We start from the raw sequence: 19473 nt of genomic DNA, 5'->3' as shown, positions 1-19473 counted from the left end.
TATTATGTTTTTAAAGTCACTCTCAATGATTCAACTTTGGAGAATATAAACAGCCTATACAATACAGCATCTACTCCAAGGTCAGCAAGTTCATAGCACTCTCCCAATGTTGCACCTTTATATTATTATTGTTAATAATCACAGCACTCCTTTTCCAGAAACTGTCTCAACCTTCTCAATACCAGTCTCCAGTCAGCCCAAGAGGCAGAAAAGACTAACATTGTTTGCCGTTCTGTGTTGCTTCTACTATCATTCTACAGAAACTTCTGCTCTACAGGCTTGATCTAGTACCCTGCCAATAAATTCACTCCCCACAAAAAAGAACAGTACTCTAACTGACTTCTAACAGGCCTACTAGTCATAGAATATTGGATTATTATTTAAATTAAATGTTACACCTCATGTTTGCTCTTCAGATGAGTATTAATAAATGGCCAGATTTACTGCTAATGCCAACTTCTAAGGAATGTTTTTCACTGGGCTTTTTGTCAGTGCCTAGAACATGCCAAGTTTTGTCCTGCTTCAGGCTTTTGCATTAACTGTTCTCTCCATCTGGAACATCTTGCCCTGGCTAACAGAAGTGTCCCTGCTATCTTTATGAAACTGTTGCATATCCTTATGCAAATTTATCACTATTACTTGTTTATTGTCTGTATATACAACTACAATGTAAATTCCATGGGGCAGGAAACTTGCTGGCTTGTTTATCATTTATTGTATAATCTGGCATAAGAAACAAGTGTGGATGGATGGAAAGATGGATAATGGATGGATGATGGATGGATTCCATGAGTGCAGATTCAACTGAATTTCTTAGTCCCTAGAGTATCAATAGGCTTAAAAAATAGAGACCAAAATCATAACTTTAAAGTGAAAATATATTTAGTATATGGCATTTACCATAATGGAAAAGTAAACTAAGCATATAAAAATGGCTGAAACCAAAGCAGTTTCCTTTTAGCCCTCAATTAACTAGAAAATGAAATCAACCAGAATATCAAAATTTCTAAGCGCTTCAGCTAATCAAGATCTTATTTTACATTGGTGGTATATAATGACTCTAGGCTACGGAAAAAAATTAAAAATTATTCGACATTATGCCTCATACACATTCTGTGAAGAACCAAAGTGATTTCCCTGGAAATTAAATCTCAGTCACCATGCTTGCTGCCAGTGGTTTACTTATCCTTTAGCTGCAATGATGACATAATAGTTGGGGCCAAATAGATTCCACTGGGAATCAGTTGGTCCATAACTTAGGACAGGTAAAGAGTCACCATTAATTAGCAAATATATAAGGATGTAATTACTACATTTTATTCTACATAAAATTTTCTGACCCTAGAAAGTACCAAGATGAAGGTGGAAGTGATTAACTTAGCAACAAAAACAAACTGTTCTACTCTAGTAATAGAGAACAGAGGTGATTCTAAGACTGTTAAACCCACCTTTAGGAACAGTCAATTAAGTTCACTATTCTACAAGATCCTTCAAAGACAAAATCTAAGTTCGGGGAATATCCATCAACATCAATGGCTCTTTCTCCTCCTATTTCTTTTATATCTTTATCTTACTTATGTTTCTATTTTTCAGAACATTTTGAAAGCACCAAATTGTTTTAAAGTATCTAATGAGAATTAAATTAGATCACAATGAAATTTGTCTTCTGGTTTTATTCTATTCTCCTTTGAGATATTCTCCCACTAGTAATTATCAATTATTACAAGTTAAAACCCCTGGTTTCCCTCATTATGGCTCATGTCATATAAAAATATGACATGTCCACGAATATAACTAAAGATTTCAGTTATATAAAACCAGAGCATCCTCTCAATACACTTATATTTTGCTGAATCTTCTTTAAAAAAAAATAGTGAACCATGTTTTGTAATGCAGTCAACTTGTATTCAATCCAACCAATAGTATAAAATAATAACAGAAAATAATAGATTATCTAAAATCTTTGCAGTTTTCTTTGGAAGTCATCTGATTTTTCATTTTTTGTGTGTGTCTTTATCTACCTACTTACTCATCTTAATATTAGTTAAATTTTAATATTCATATATCCCCTGAAATTAAATTGACAGAGCAGTGGGAGGCCTTAGAGAATTAAAGAACTGAAGTTAGACGAGGATTAAAAATTGGCCACAACTAAAGACTGTCAGGCTGGCATGAGCCTTCCAGACAGGAATGCATTAGGCTCCTCAGGGAAATTCAAATGCAAATTTGTAGTTCCAAGATTTCTTCAACTTTCTGATATTATCCTTTTTTTTTTTTTTTTTTTTCTTCCTCTCCCTACTCCAGTCTCTCAACTTCTTTGGTCACAGACTGCTGCTTCTCCATCTTTCCACCCTCTATTAACCCTTCAGGATAATCTTAACTTTCAGCTTCCACTTCCTTCCTGTATACAGGATTGTCTTTCCTCACAGATTGGGACATTTGAGACTGTTCTCAAGGTAATTCTTCCAGAGCTGACTTATTAATTAGGTAGAGTGCCTAAGGCCCACAATACTTTAGGGGTACACAAAAATGTTTTAATTTTAATTTATTTTAAAATCTGAAGAAAAAAATGAATATGTAATACCAGTAAACACACAATAATTAGTTATATTCATCTTTATACGAATGCAGTTATAAATATAATTCTTAACATTTTTATGGAGGAAAGGACCCATAAAGGCAAAATTTTCTAGGGCTCACAGAAATCTTAATAGCCCTTGAATTCTTCTGAGTCAGCCCAGCCTTACATCCCTCCCCAGTCAAAACTGGTGCATTCTAGCCTCATGGGTAAGACCCAGACCAGAGGTGACTATAAAGTATTTATTTCAAAATCTGATTTATGGTGATGGTTGAAAAATTCAGTAAATTCACTAAAAGCTGTTAAACGGTCACCCCTGAAATAGGATGAATTTTATGATATGTAAAATATAACTCAATAAATTTTTAAAGGTATAGATTAAATAGGAAATGCAAAACCACAGGTGTATCTAAAGACACAAAAGTATCAGATTATTATACTTGTTTGAATTCAAAAGTTTATCCATAAAAATGTGCTATAATAATAAGTTAAAATCTCATCTACCCTAAATATGAACAATCTACAAACAAGGAAAATAAGGTGAAATAAAAAATTCCAAAACATTCTATATGTGAAAATAATTATAGAAGTTGGTACTAAAAAAAACTAACTCATTGTAGTAGTAATTAGGGGAGCCTGGTTGCAATTAAGTACAGGAAGGATATTAAAACTTTCAAAAGATATTTCTGTAAGCCACAACAGAAGAATAAGAGCAACAGAATAATTGGAACCACATCCAAACCCACTTCCTTGTTATTTACCAATATCATGTAAAGAATACTGTTTAGATGCTGACATTAGACAATCTTCAGTTGACAACTTTAAATCATATTAAGACTAAGAAAAAAAAAATCAAAGAATTTTATGACAAGGGTTAAAAGTTTATAGCCTTGAAACTACAAAAAATTTGGTGCCCACTACCAACCACATCCCGACAACTGTCATGTCTCTAGGGTGAAATGGTTTTGTTGTGGTTGAGGCAATCATTTCTGAGTTAATTATTAGCTACTATTCAAATCAAGTGCAATTTGTCTATTGTACATTAGATCACTTCTAAGAGAGGGGGTACAAAATTTCATTTTTAGCAACTGATACTGAATGTTATAATCATTCATTTGTCATCAGATGCAATACAATCAAAATGAGTAGAAAACTATGTTTTTTACCACTGCATGAAATGGCAGTCATTTTCCAGGCAGCTGAAGTTAAGTTCAAATGTTATCTGCTTAATGCAAGTGAACATTTATATAAAAAAAAGAAAATGAATACATTTTTTAAAAGGTGAAGTTTCCTATTACATTACTTTGAAAAGTATCTAGAAATAGCACTTCCCATTTACATAAAGCAGATTTTAATCATTTTGTGGTTTGGTTTTTAGATCTAAAATCTACAAATGTTATCTTAAATTGACAAACTAAGTTAAGTTAGTCAAGATTTCTCTAATATGAAAAGATATAATAATTATGATAAAATCATGTCAATAACCATCTTTTTAATCTCAGCATATTTCTAACATTGTGAAATATTTTTTCAATAACCTAATAAAATTAATGCTACTCATCAGTAGTATACTGTCTAACAGACAAAGAATTTGCCATATCCTTTGTTGCACTAGAACTTCAAAACAACCCACTATGTTAGTATAGTGAACACCTGTTGATTGGCTCCCCATCATCCTTTTCCCCTTCCTCTGGCCAAAAAATAACTCCACCATTCTTCAAGGAAATCATCTCTCCCCAGTCAAAGCCATGTGGTCTGGGTGGAGTTAACCCTGTCCCTTGCATCAGGAATGGCTTAAGCCAATCAATATACTTTATCTTTCAGGACTCATTAATTGGTTCAGGAATAGTTCACTTAACCCAGTCACTTAACAGTCACAGTCTTGTGTTCTGGGACTTCTAGGAAAGGGCACTTCCTTTCTCTTCCATGGGAACTACTGAACAATTCAGAAACTTTCCTGGGTGGTACAGTGGAAGGATGGAAGATCTGGAACAAGAATTGCTAAAACTTTAGCTCCTCACAATGAAGAATGGAGAAAAGGGGAGAGACAAGGAGAAAGGAATGAAAACAGGAAAGAAAGACAAACAAACAAACAAACAAAAGACAGAGAAAAGAGATGCCCAAGGCTAGAGAAGCACACATGAGAAGAAAAGAGAGAGTCCAGAGCCAAAGAATAGGGCAGAGGCAAAGGATCAACAAAAAATGGAGCTTAGGCTGTAGTGGGTTCAGAGAATGAAAAGGCTTTTATCACCCATTGTGTTGCACTTCAGGAAGGCTTCAGCATAAATTATTACCTGTACCACTGTCCTTTGAAACTCTGTAACACTGCTCACAGCTCAGGGGTTATTATGAATGTGGCAACCGTAGCAGTATCCAAGGAGACATAGTCTTTGGTTGAAAGACCATCACCTAACAGAAGCCTTAAAAAGTTAAAATCCAGATTCCTAAGCATGATATGTGAGGCCCAACCACATTCTGCAACCCCGTTAGGGAAACAGAGGGAACTATATATCACCTCCAACTCTCCCATACAACTTGGCTGCCCCTACTACTAAACTTTGAAGAGCTATGTCACCTCCCACTCCCAAGCTACCTAGCACAGAGCCTGGGATACAGTTAGTGCTCAGTGGACTAGAGCTGAAACAAAAAATCCAGTCATCCCATGACTCCAAATGCTATTTTTTCTCAAAATTCTCATATTTCAAAAAAAACACACTTGTCCATCAGGTTAAAGTCCATGATGGCTTTCACTCAGTGGATCTAAACATGATTAGATAATGACCCAGAAAAGCCCACTTTGTTGCACGACCTTACTGTAGCTCTTGGCATGCTTTTGGGAGGTGGGGGCAGTCTTACTATGTGTTTCCTTATTACTGAATGCTCTTTTGCTTCCCCTGCCTCTTACTCAATTTGCCTTCTCCCCTTTAGCTTCACCACAGGAAAGCTGGAGCTTGCCTGTCCCTCCATGTCAAAGCTTTTCCTTCATTACACAGGGGAAAGAGAATGATTCAGGATGTCAGAAACCAGAGGTCTTGCGGTGACTCTGCTGCTCAAGTAGGTCAACCTCTCCTAGCCTCAGTTTTCTTATAAGTAAAATGAGAATAGAAATACCTGATCTACCTATGTACCTCCAATGATAATTATGAGAGCAAAATAAAATAGTAGATGTGTAAGTGCAAAGCTCTAAAATAAGGCATAACAGATTTTTATTGTTAAAAGGTAGTTAATGACAATGGCCAAGATATAGAAACAATGTAATTGTCCATCAGTGGATGGAGAGATAAAGAAAATGTGGTATGTACATACACTGGAATATTATTCATTCATAAAAAAGAAAGAAATCTCGCCATCTGCAACAACATAGATGGATCTTGAGGGCATTACACTAAGTGAAATAAGTCAGACAGAGAAAGACAAGTACCATGTGATCTCACTTATATATAAAATCTAAAATTTTTATTTAAAAAATATACCAAATTCATAGCTACAGAGAACAGATTGGTGGTTGCCAGAGGTGAGGGACAGGGCATGGGCAAAGTGGGTGAAGGGCGTCAAAAGGTATAAACTTGTAATAATAAAATAAATGTCACGGGGATGTAATGTACAGCATGGTGACTACAGTTAATAACACTATACTGCATATTTGATAGTTGCTAAAAGAGTAGATCTTAAAAGTTATCACAAGAGGGGCTTCCCTGGTGGCGCAGTGGTTGGGAGTCCGCCTGCCGATGCAGGGGACACGGGTTCGTACCCCGGTCTGGGAGGATCCTACGTGCCGTGGAATGGCTGGGCCCGTGGGCCATGGCCGCTGGGCCTGCGCATCCGGAGCCTGTGCTCCGCAACGGGAGAGGCCACAGCAGTGAGAGGCCCACGTACCGCAAAAAAAAAAAAAAAAAAAAAAGTTATCACAAGAAAAAAAATTTTTGTAACTATATATGGTGATGGATGCTAACTAGACTTATTGAGATGACCATTTCACAATACATACAAATACCGGATCATTATGTTTGCACCTGAAACTAATATAATGCTATATGTCAATTATAAAAAGGTAGCTAGTGAGCCTTAAATACACTAATAATTTTAGCTACCTTTGACTGGGTTAGCTACAGCACAATAGGCTAAATCACCGCTACCATGTTTGCCAAAAGCAAATCATTTCATCATTTGTTGTTTATCGAGGACTTATCCTAAGTTGATGATTTTCTACTTTTTTCTAATTTTCCCTAAGCAAGTTTAAGGGTTATGAGGCATACCCATTGGTAACAGTGGTTCTCTGATTGATCTCCAAAGATTGTTAGACCTGCTTTTTGACAAATACTGGGCTGGGCTTTGAGGATACCACTGTAAGCAAGAACAAACATTATTCCTGCACACATGGAACTTACAGCCTCAAGGAGCAACATGAACAACAAATATAGACACACAACCAAAGTGTGCATGAGTTTGCATTTACTGTACCCTCACTTTGAAACAGCCCTACCAGTGATTCCACCCACCTCCATGCCCACCCCCATGGAGCCACACACCTCCAGATTGTGAATCACTGTGTTAGGTGCTAGAAGAGAATTCAACTCTATAATACTCTACAAGAGAATTTTTTCCAAAGCTAATTAATTCATCATTGACATATTATAAGAAAAGTAATCTGGGTAGAGATCTGAAGACCTAAGCAAAGTCCCAAATACAGGACCAGCTACATAATTTGTGAGTACTGGTGCAAAATGAAAAATGTAGGGTCTCTCATTCAAAAAAGATTAAGAATTCCAAGGCAGTGACAGCAGAGCATTTAAATTAAGCCTAGTGCCTTCTGTGACTGCATAGGTCACACACCTATGAAATCTTCACGGCTTCCATATTTACTGGATGTGCAATTTTACCCAATCACTTAACCTACCTCAGGTTCCTTACAGCTATAAAATTAGGGGAGGAAGGAAAAAACTTTCAGCTTCTTCCCAGACCTGACATCTGCTTCTCTGTTAAGAAGAGAGATCATTCATTTGGAGAGAGAGTTCTTTTAGCCTTTTATTATAACCATTAAAACCCTGACTATGACTCAAAGCTAGTGTTGAAAACTCATAAATAGTATTTCACCTTCAATCGTATTAATGTTTTTTACTTCTACGCACTACCTTAATTTTGTCTAAAAGAAAAAAACCTCCAAAGCAGAGTTCCAAGATTACTATTTTCCCATGTATGCCATTTAAATCTGAAATTCCCAACTGAGGTCTTTGTCTATGAAGTAATTTTTCCCACAGTAAAATGTCTCCTTGTACAAGTAAGATATTTTCTTTTTTTCCCCTCCTTGAAAAATTACCTATTCAAAATCAACTTCCACATATGGTACAGCATCTAGGTCTGATCCAGTGAAAAGGAGGCAAAGAGTCAATCTGGGAGTAAGTTAACCCTTTTATTCCACCAGCTTAGTATTTAGTATAACATAACTGACAGCTATCTAAGCCAAGGGTTCTTAATCTGGAGCTTATGGTAAAAATTTGGGGAAGTAATTAACTTGAATGGAAAAAAAATTATATCTTTATTTTCATCAACCTCTAACTAAAATTTAGCATTTTTTTCAATTATGAATGTAGACAACAAACCACAGGAGTATTAGCAGTACCTAAGTATGACTTGATCACCAGTACATATTCTACATATTTTCTTATATTATAGTTGTAGATATCTCAAAATATTATTCATGCTCAACATTACCTCAAAATTGCAACAGTTATTGAATCCACTAACAGATATCTTGTTTTAATGTATTAATAAAACATCACATGTACTATTATAACACAAAATTGGTTTTTACATTGAAATAACTACATTTCAATATAATTGGCTCCCTCTGTAACCCTAAGTATCTCATTCTATGCATTTAAAAACATAATTCTGAGGAAAGGTCCACAGACTTCACCAGATTACCCAAAGGGTCCATAGCACAAAAAAGATGAATAAACTCTGGTAAAAAGAAGTTACAGAGCTCGCATGACAATGAAATAGAAACAACTGTACTCCTGTCTCAAAAACAGTAATAGGGCCTCCCTGGTGGCGCAAGTGGTTGAGAGTCCGCCTGCCGATGCAGGGGATACGGGTTCGTGCCCCGGTCTGGGAGGATCCCATACGCCGTGGAGCGGCTGGGCCCGTGAGCCATGGCCGCTGAGCCTGCGCGTCCGGAGCCTGCGCGTCCGGAGCCTGCGCGTCCGGAGCCTGTGCTCCGCAACGGGGGAGGCCACAACAGTGAGAGGCCCGCATACCGCAAAAAAAAAAAAAAAAAAAAAACAGTAATAGACCTATTCTAATAAAAACAGTCTTTAAAATTCTGGTTCAACAGCAATGTCTACATTATAACAAAATCTTCGTGGTCCATTTATTTTAATATGACAATATCAAGGACACCAAAACAGAACAGCTTTTGCTGTTGTTGTTTTGTTTTTTGGGGGGTGGGGGAAATTCTGTTGTTTTGTTTTTTGTTTTTGCACATGGGACCACAGGATTTGGTATGAAAAAGTGTAACAGAGATACATGTTTTTATTCCACTATCTAAAATGTTATTTGGATTGGTACCTGGGATGACAGTAGGTTACAATCAATGAACAGTCCTTTTCCGGTTTTATATCTTTGTATCAATCCAGCCATAATGGCTCCATATGCATAAAGGCCAGTGGCAAGATCAGTCATGGCCACTCCTGGACGAACTGGATCTCCATCCTGATTTGAGGGTTAGGTTGAGAAAAACAGAGAAACTGAAAATTACAACCATCATATGAGTTCACAAATATCCTAAGGTCAAATAAAAGAAAGAATTGTATATCATGTGCACACATACATACACACACAAGAAATACAACAAATTGCTGTTGTGGATATCTGTTGGTGGTAAGGATATATTTACATTTGCTGTATATTTATTATTTTTCTGAACCCACCCCCTACCAACCAAACTAAACCAAACCAAATGAAATAAAAGACTTTTAAAAACATGTCTAAAGTTCCTTCTTAATCTATTTTACATTATTTATACCAAAAAAAGTAAATAAGTGAATTTGAATTTAAATGAGTTAATCTGTTGGAGAGGAAAGAGTTAAAGAAGTATTTTTTTTCTTGTTGGCTTAGGAGGTTCTCCCAGGAAAGAAGAGGGCAGAAGACCTGGTCTAATCTCCTTATAAGCGTGCTAATAACTGGCAAATACACTAATGGTATTTGCTTTAAAAAAAAAAAAAACAGACAGTATTTATATATAAAAGGCTTTTAGCAGGATACTCCTGCTTTAGAATTACTACGGTGAAGAAACCTAGCATCTATAGATTTATGGGGCATAAGGCATGAGCTATGCAACTATCTGGGTATAAAATGGAAATGTTCCAATAGCCCATCAGTTTAGTGTAATATGAGGTAACCCATGAACTCCATTTCAGATCTTATCTACTGCTCTGGGGTTGAGAATTTTGTTATTGTGAGAAGAAAGGCACTGGGGGCTTATCTCAATGTCCAGGAGCTCCTTCTGCTTCTCCTGTGCCTTTTTATTGCTTGAATCCTTAAAATTACAAGTAAAGCTTGATACCGATTCATGTCGGTCTTATTGACAATCCAATCCTTGACCCATATGTAAAGATATTAGAAAAGTACCAGGTAAACAGTAAGTGCCCTATAAAAATTAGCTATCAAATTTTTCGTCAACATTATTATTAATCATTGCTGTATCAGATAGTTCCTATTTTTCACTACCTTGAATTCTGCCAAGTCTTTCATTGCACATAATGCCTAAAAAACCTATATTTCACCTAGTTGATCTATTCATTCATTCACTTCCTTATTCATTAATTCCAGCTGTTGTTCAGTCATTTTCAGAAGCTAATTTTTCCTTTTCTGAAGCCCATACATAAACTATGTTAATCATCTTACAAGACAGCTAAATTTGTTTAAAGCAAGTGAGACTGTATAGCGACTAAACTATTTTTCCCTGCTTTTCAACACAATGTCAAGGAAGATAGTGCCATAAAAATTGGAAACTTCTGGGGGCCTTCTAACTATTATTATTGGAAAAACTTGTAGTGGCGTGAATCCATAAATTTAAAATTAATACTGTCATTTGGATTTAAGATTATTTAATGTATTAAAAGTGAGAGGTAAGTTCAAATTTAAGTTTATAGAAATCATCTGCTTTCTTACTGTAATATTAATATAATCACATTTCTTGAGAAGTTTTCTATACTTCTCAGACCAGTAGGAACAAATCATATAATAAATCCTTTATATTACATTTTAAGTCTCCTGAAAAACAGAGACTATACCCAATATTCTAAAAATATCAATACATTATCCAGAATAATAGCATGACATGTATGAACATTAAATAAATATTGTCATCCATATATTAGAGACAACATTGTCACTGTTAAAAATGACCATTTGTGCCAAATATGTTCAGTGAAATACTAATTTAAAGAGGCTTGCTACCACACTTTAGATTCAAAGATATAAATAGGCTGAAAATAAAAGCATGAGAAAGGATATATCATGCAAACAGCAGCCATAAGAATGCTTGAGTGGCTATACTAATAGCAGACAAATAAACTTAAAACAAAAAAAGCTCTAGAGAAAAAGAGAGAGATTTTATAATGGAAAAGGTCAATGCATCAAGAAGATGTAACAATTAAAATCATACATGCACCCAAAAATTGAACCACCAAAATACAAAAAGCAAAAGTGACAGATTTGAAGGGAGAAATAAACCCTTCATGAATAACAGTAGGGATGTCAATACTGAAAAGTGAATAGTGAGCAGCACAACTAGATAGAGGATCAAAAAAGAAATAAAAAATTTAAACAACATCATAAACCAAGTATACCTAATAGATATAAAATGCACATTCTCAAGAGCACATGGAACATTCTCTAGGACAGACCATATCCTAGGCCAGAAAACAAGCTAAAATAAATTTTAAATGAGTGAGTTCATACAAAATATATTCTCAGATCACAATGAAATGAAATTAGAATCAATAACGGGCATATTTGAGAAACTCAAAAATATGTGGACAGTAAACAACGTACTCAAAAATTGGTGAAAAGAATGCAAAAGAATGAAGTTGGACTCCCTCCTCACACTATATATAAAATTAACTCTAAATGGACCATAGACCTAAATGTAAGAGCTAAAACTATAAAACAAAAGAAAATATAGGAGTAAATCCTCATGATCTTCAACTTGGCATTGATTTCTTAGATATGACACCTAATAGCAACAAAAGAAAAAAGATAAGTGGTACATCATGAAAATAAAAATCACATGTGTTTCAAAGTAAATGATCAAGGAAATGAATAGATAAAAAATGGGAGAAAGTTTTTTCAAATCACATATCTGATAAGGAACTTATAAACAGAATTTATAAAGAATACTTACAACTCAAAAGGAAGAAAAATAACCCTTTTTTAAATGGGCAAAGAATTGAATAGACATTTCTCCAAAGAAGATCTACAAATGGTCATTGAGCACATGAAAAGATGTTCAGCATCATTAGCCATCAGGGAAATGCACATGAAAACCACAATGTGCTTATAACTCAAAACAATAAAGACAACCCAATTAAAATATAAGCAGAGGGTTTAAATACACATTTCTCCAAAGAAGATATACCAATGGCTAATAAGCACATTGAAAGACGCTCAACATCATTAGTCACCGGGGAAATGCAAATCAAAACCACAACGAGATATCACATCACACCCACTAGAATGGCTTTCATGAAAAAGAGAAATGATAACAAGTGTTAGCAGGGATGTGAAAAAAATCGAAACTCATATGCCACTAGTAGGATTGTAAAATGGTGTAGTCACTGTGGAAAAAGACTGGGAGTTCCTCAAAAACTTAGATATAGAGTTACCATATGACCCAGAAACTTCACTTCTAGGTATATACCCAAGAGTATGAAAACATATGTTCTCCCAAGAAACATATGCACAAATTTCCATAGCAGCATTATTCACAATATCCTAAGAGTGGAAGAAACCCAAATGTCCATCAACTGGTAAATGGATAAATAAAGTGTGGTACAGCCAGATGACGGGATATTTCAGGCAATAAAAACAGAGTACTAATACATACTACAACATGGAAGAATTCTGAAAACAGTATGCTAAGAGAAAGAAACCAGTCACAAAATGTCACATATTATACAGTATCATTTTTATGAAACATCCATAATAGGCAAAACCACAGAGAGAAAAAGTAGAACTGGGGGCTGGGGGCAAGTAGGAATAGGGAGTACTGCTAATGGGCCTGGGGTTTCTTCTGGGGATGATGAAAATGTTCTAAAGTTGATTGCACACCTCTGTGAATATACTAAAAAACACTGAATTGGGGTTTCCCTGGTGACGCAGTGGTTGAGAGTCCGCCTGCCAATGCAGAGGACACGGGTTCGTGCCCCGGTCCAGGAAGATCCCACATGCTGTGGAGCGGCTGGGCCTGTGAGCCATGGCCGCTGAGCCTGTGCGTCCAGAGCCTGTGCTCCGCAACGGGAGAGGCCACAACAGTGAGAGGCCCGCGTACCACAAAAAAAAAAAAACACTGAATTGTACACTTTAAATGGGTGAATTATACGGTATATGAATTATATCTCCATAAAGCTGTTTTATTTTTTAAATACCATTATAATGCTGGTAATTAAAGCAGAAAAATAGAAATAAATAAAAATAAATTAAAAAAATCTTTTTAAAGGCCTGCTAAAGAACATGTATTTAGTGGGAACTCTAGAAGTTACATTTCATTCAAGGCTGCTTGGTGGCGATAATTAAAGAAGATGTACCATTTGTATTCTATTGTAATTCAGAGATGACTATGCTCATACTTTGGAAATCCCTTATAATCATATTCCTGTCATCTAAGAATTGTCAGCATGCCAGAGGAATAAGAAAGTGAAAATAAATTACCATTTAGTAAGCAGAAAATCCCACAGAGAACCACATTGTGGCTGTGAAGTGACTAGGTCTTCCCAGGTGCAATCAGGCAGAATCAGAAAAGGGGCTGTGTGTTCTCATGGAATCAAACTCCCCTTTCCCATCTGGAGCTCCACAGGAGTCCTAATGCCGTGACAGTACTAACCAATGTGCCTCTTCTCCTCAAATCTGGGATAAATGGGGTGGTACTTTTTATGTCAATGGGTATAGGAATTCATCACTCACAATCTTCAGCAAAAATATATTTGAGGAAAAATGGGTAACTGACCTTGTTAAGCAATACGCCCTAGAATCTCATCATAGTTTGTTGGAAGAAGTGGATTTAAACTTATAAGTAGGCTTTTGGAAATGAAGTAAAATTTTTATTTTATTAAATTTTAATTCTAGAAATCAATAGTAGAATTTTGTTTTTCATGGTCACTTAGAAACTGCTTTAAGTGTATTCGGTTCTTTTGATAAGTTAATGTAACCTTTTTGTAAGAGCAATTTATGATGATTTTCCTATAAAACTAAAATGAGTGTGCCTCTCATCAACAAAAGTACAAGAAAAAGAAGATTCTACTTAAGAGTTAAGACACAGAGTTATAGTTAGAGGACAAAGTATAATATAAAAATATTAAGAGTCTTCCCGATCATTCACTTTACATATTCATTTGTGTATCTCTCCATTCTCACTGTTTCAATGTTATTTTCATCTATTTTCTCATCCCCCATTCATTCATGTTTTCAAAAACTCATTACAGGTAAAACCTGAACATTAGTGGAAAAACTAGGGAAGTCTGAAAAAAATGTGGGGTTTGGTTAATAGTATCATACCAGTGTTAATTTCTTAGTTTTGATCATTGTACTATGATTTTGTAAAGTGTTAACATTAGAGGAAACTGGATGAAGGGTATAGGAACTTTCTGTACTATGTCTGCAACTCTTCTGTAAGTACAAAATTGTTTTAAAATTTTAAAGTTGATAAGTAGAACCTGAATTAGTTCTTTGGAAAATAAAGTTTGACAATTTCAAAATGGTTTTTATTTTTAGAAAAGTATGCAATCTCTAAAGAAGGGGAAAAAAATAGGTAACCACCTAGAAAGGTGTTCATTTGTTTCCTTTACATCACAATCTCCTAAATTATAAAATTAAGAATTTAAAAAGTTTATTTCCCCAACACAATTTAAGACTGTTTTAACATTTCATTCATTTCTCCATATCTATTCTCACTACTTTCAGAGTTTGCCAAATGAAAAAGAAAATGACGTGTTTTTCTAAGTTATTCATTAAAACCTCATCTGGTTAAAAAGTACATAAGAAACTTTAAATCGGTTCTGGCACACGTTCAATAAAGAGGCATGAATTTGAAAAGTCACCAAGAATTTTTCTCCTTAATCATATTACTCAACCTAATTACTTCATAAAACAACAAAAAATGTTAAAACTTTTTTAAAGTAGTTGGCTTCATTTTCAAAATAAAAAGTTATTGTTAAATATGTCCATGTCTCTATGTCATATTTTTATTTCAAAATGAGGCATTCACTATATAAATGTAATCTACAGAAAATTTTGTTTTTACTCTAGGGCACATGAATTTTTTAATGATCTATTTTCCGAAATATGAATTCTTCTACTATTTACTAACTGCATAACCTTTGGCAAGTTCTTAGCCTTTGTTAGTTTTTTTGTCAATTGTAAAATCTTGCTAATAAAAAAATCTACCTCATCAGTTGGTATGAAGATTAAATAAGAAAAGGTGTATAAAAAAACTTTTTATGAATGTAAAAGGCTGCACAAATGTGACTTTTTCAAGATACTTGGTGTAGTGCTCTAGAAGACCCATCAGAAAGGTGTGACAGGGGCTCTGGAGAGAGAGCCAAGATGGGAACCTCAATCAAGGACAGAGGAAAGAGGGAACGGATGTATTCAAGAGATACTTAGAAATTTGAATTCATAGACTTGGATTATTGATTGGGTGAGGGAGGGGTTAAACTAAATCAATTGGGGGGGAAATCAATAGGAAATTAAGCTTCTTAATATGACGGTAATATTTTGATTATGAAAGCCATCATAAGTATGACTTGCAGCCCTAGTTAGGAAAAGTATCTTTAGTAGAAATAGAAAGAGCAGCACAGAGAACAAAAGGTGGTATATTCACATCAAAGAAGGGTTTTAGCGACACCACAGTCACTGCCTTCACACTTGATGAGCACAGACTCTGGAACTACACAGTATCTGAACCTTCTGTTCCAAGCACAAAATCTACTCGAGCCATTCACTGATGCTAAAGAATATGCTTTTAGCACAGTTACATACAAATTTTCACAGAGTAACACTTCCCCTACATGAAGGAAGTTCTGTTGAATGGCTAAAACACGGAACTCAAAGCTGTAAATTCTACTAGTAGGTGCCTTCACTTTTTCACCTATAAATAGACATAACAAAATCTATCACCTATGTGCCTCAGTGACATTATGGAGTCCTCCAACCTAAATCACATATTTTTAGAACTTGAAAGGATCCTATAGTTAAGTCCCCGTATCAATGGAGGCAGAGAAGCAGGAAAGTATACAGTTGTTAAGAGATCAGTCTCTGCTACTTACTGGCAAACAGATCCCTGGTAAGACAGAGAAAAGAGAGCTAGCATTGTAATGCACTTCATTTAGGCTAACAGTGTTGCACAATACCAACAAGAGAAAGTCTTTAGAATGTTCACCTAGAGCCTGGAAGAGGAAGATCATTTTTCTTAATCACATCCTGAAAGGCTCAAAGTTCCACCCCACCTCCCACCCACACACCTCCTTCTCAGCCTCGACAGAGCACAAGTCAGAAGCCACAAACACAAGAAATTGGGATTCCAGAAGGAGGGAAGTTAAGAAAGATTTAAGAAGATGAGGGAGAGAAGAGTCCATCCTCCTGATGCACCTGCCACACCAGATAGGCGACTCAACAGAAAACGTAACAAACTGACTTGTGCCATTCTCTGGATCCCACGTGGATGCTTGCTGACCTAATACTAAGAATTTCTTTCTGATAATAAATTAAAACTTTCTACCCTTCCAAACATTAAAGGTACAACTTAGAGGTATCGGACTTAAGGAAGGCAAAATTCTATACTGCACTTTAAAACCAGTACCTAACTTTTTGCACAACACTTAGGAGCAAGCAATCCTTGTTACAGATGAGGAACAGCAAGGTTACCTAAATATCGTAAGATGTTACAAGCGTTTAGCAGCTAAGTCGGAAGGAGACCCCAAGTGACCCTGAGTCCACTGCCTCTACCACATTACTGGATTCAATTACCTTCCTTAAGGTTTCATGACCAGGTCTGGATACTTAACTATTTTGTATTTAGTAAACCACTAAGAAGCTAGCTTCGGGTCTCCTGCATGTCCATAATGTCATGTACAACTTCATGCTCTTCAAAGTGCTTTAACATATGCTGTTACATTTAACTCTCAATAAGAATTCTGTAAGTACCAATAGTATCTCCATCTTACAGATTATGAAAGAAACATTTAGATGATGAATTAACTTGTCAAAGTCACAGAGAGCAAATGGTACAACTAGAACTGGAACTCAGAAATTCTGACCCCAAAGCTTCTGATCTTTTCACTACCACCTTGCCTCCATGAATAATGCCAATATTCATCATCTCTCCTTTACAGACAATCACTAGAAAGCAAAAATTTTAAATGAGTGAGTTGATTTGTCATTTCTACAACTACAATTAAGAAATAATCAGTTCTGATGTGGGCTGGTTTGTTCTACAAAATTTAAGTGAATGGCAAGCAATCGAATGCATCTACAGAAAAACATGCTTTTACCACTCTGAAAAACGTAAACCAAAACCTTTTTCAGAAAATAACTGGAAGAACCCATTCACTGGGAGCCTGATAAATTAAAAAGGTAGACAAAACTGGGAATTCCCTGGCGATCCAGTGGTTAAGACTTACACTGCATGGAACACAGGTTCGATCCCTGGTCAGGGAAATAAGATCGTTCATGCTGCACAGCACGGCCAAAAACAACAACAACAGCAACAGCAACATCATAAATAAATAAATAAATATATATAAAAATTTATTTTAAAATTTAAAAAATTTTTGTAGACAAAACTACAAATTTTCAAAGATCCCTTAACACGCCACACATACTATTTTCTCGTCCAGAGATTAAATACCATCTAAATTATTCTGAGTTAGCTCCCACAGTGAGATGCCCAAAATATCATCTAGCCTGGCTGTCCTCTTGAGTTTAAATAGGGTTAGACTGAGAGAAAATGGAATGGATGGTTGGGGAATTGTGATATTTTAAGGGATGGCCTAAGAAACCATTTGAAAAGTTATTTTGCTTCTTTCCAAGTTGTTCTTCAAGAAAAAGTTTCCTAGTTATACTTTCTGTGCTACAGCTTTCAGTGCTAATGGATCAGAGAAAAGCAAAAACAAATCTAAACATCAATGTCTCTAAGTTCTGAGACAAAACAACTTTCACACCCACTAAGATCGGCATATAGTCAATCCTATATTTAACAGGCCTCCTCTGAACTCAGTCTTACATATTCCAGAAGTACCTCCAGACCTTTATAAGAGTTGTCTATTTCTGGTATGATTTAGGTAAGCCACACCTAGAAGCAACAAAACAGATGAACTCTTGAGGATGTTCCCTGTCCTATAATTTTACCTATTTCATTTAATTTTCATTTCTCATCAATAAATGATGTCTCAAAGAACTACACTATGGATTTTGAATGCAATTACTTTTGAATGAAAAATCTTTCTACACCAGTGTTACAAGTTATCCAATACAGTGCTTCCTGAACCCTCCAAGATAAACTGGATAGAATCATTCTGTGTAGTTGTGGTGGCTACATGCATGGAGTTGCCAGAATAAGCCAAATAAATGCAGATGATCTGGTTTAAAAAATTATTTTAGTCTTATTTAGTTATGACAAAAATTAGATGGAACCAATGACCTATTAAGGCCAGTCTTGGAACACAATAATAAACCATCAGCACATAGGAGAACATTTAACTTTCTGCTGTCTAGGGCAGTACATTTGTTTCATCCAAATGGATTATCAAGTCATTAAGATACAAGTTTTAAAAGGTGGAAAACATATCCTTTTTTACTTGCTCAAAATTGCTATCTAATGTATCAAGAGATAGCTTTTCTGTTCCTTTCATTCTGGTTCTCTCTTTGATAATTAGGTTCAGACACTAAGAGTAGAAAATGTTTATATTGAGATCATAAAGCTTAGTCCATAACCAATTTTTGCCACAGGCAAAGCCAAGAAAAGATCATTTAAAGCTACAAAAAGTCCATTGTTACTAGCAGATTTCTCCACCAAGTGGAAAGACTGTGCCTAAATCCCACCTGCTCTTTACGTAGCATTGCAGCATGTTGAGAGACTGTGACAGATTGTATTTTCCAAAGATGGCTGCAATATCCCCTTCCACATGCCCTTTTAGTACCTTAACGTTCCCTGCCCCCATCAACAGATGGAGTCTAATTCCTTTCTCCTTCATTCTGCGTGGGTTTGTGACATGCTTGTAACCAATAAAATTTTGCAGAAGGGTTACAGCATGACCTCCACAACTATGTCATAGAACATATGTATTGGTGACTTTGCCTTGTTTACTGGAACACTTGTGTTAGTGGAGCCCTGAGCCCCCATATAAACAGTCTGACTGCTCTAAGGCCACATACTGTAAGGAAGCTCAAAACTAGCCCATGCAGAGAGATGATGTGAAAAAGTCCTGAGATTAGATGGGGAGATGCCTGGCAGCCCCAAACTGCTCCAACCCCCACTGTTCCTGCTTTGACTGCAACTGCTTGAGAAACCCCAAGCCAGAACCACCCAACTGAGCCCTTCCCAAACTCCTGACCCATGGAAACTATGAGAGTTCATAAAATGATTGCTCTTGGGTTTTTTTGGTTTTTTTTTTTAGATG

At 35.8% G+C, this 19473-nt stretch overlaps 1 protein-coding gene across 2 annotated transcripts in view; it reads right to left on the bottom strand.

Annotated features, from left to right (window-relative positions):
• The window catches only part of SUGCT (succinyl-CoA:glutarate-CoA transferase), a 690281-nt gene that overhangs the window by 600355 nt on the left and 70453 nt on the right, over positions 1–19473 (bottom strand). The window contains exon 8 of one of the 2 annotated variants that reach the window (XM_060108016.1): positions 9146–9289. The exons of the other annotated variant lie outside the window; for it this stretch is intronic. Coding sequence (XP_059963999.1) covers positions 9146–9289 — 144 coding nt within the window. The remainder of the gene's footprint in view (positions 1–9145; positions 9290–19473) is intronic. 2 annotated transcript variants of the gene reach the window in all.

The sequence above is a fragment of the Mesoplodon densirostris genome, chromosome 9, assembly GCF_025265405.1.
Source record: "Mesoplodon densirostris isolate mMesDen1 chromosome 9, mMesDen1 primary haplotype, whole genome shotgun sequence".
Taxonomy (NCBI): domain Eukaryota; kingdom Metazoa; phylum Chordata; class Mammalia; order Artiodactyla; family Ziphiidae; genus Mesoplodon; species Mesoplodon densirostris.
The sequence above is the reverse complement of the archived record's forward strand: the minus strand, read 5'-3'. Positions and strand labels throughout refer to the sequence as shown.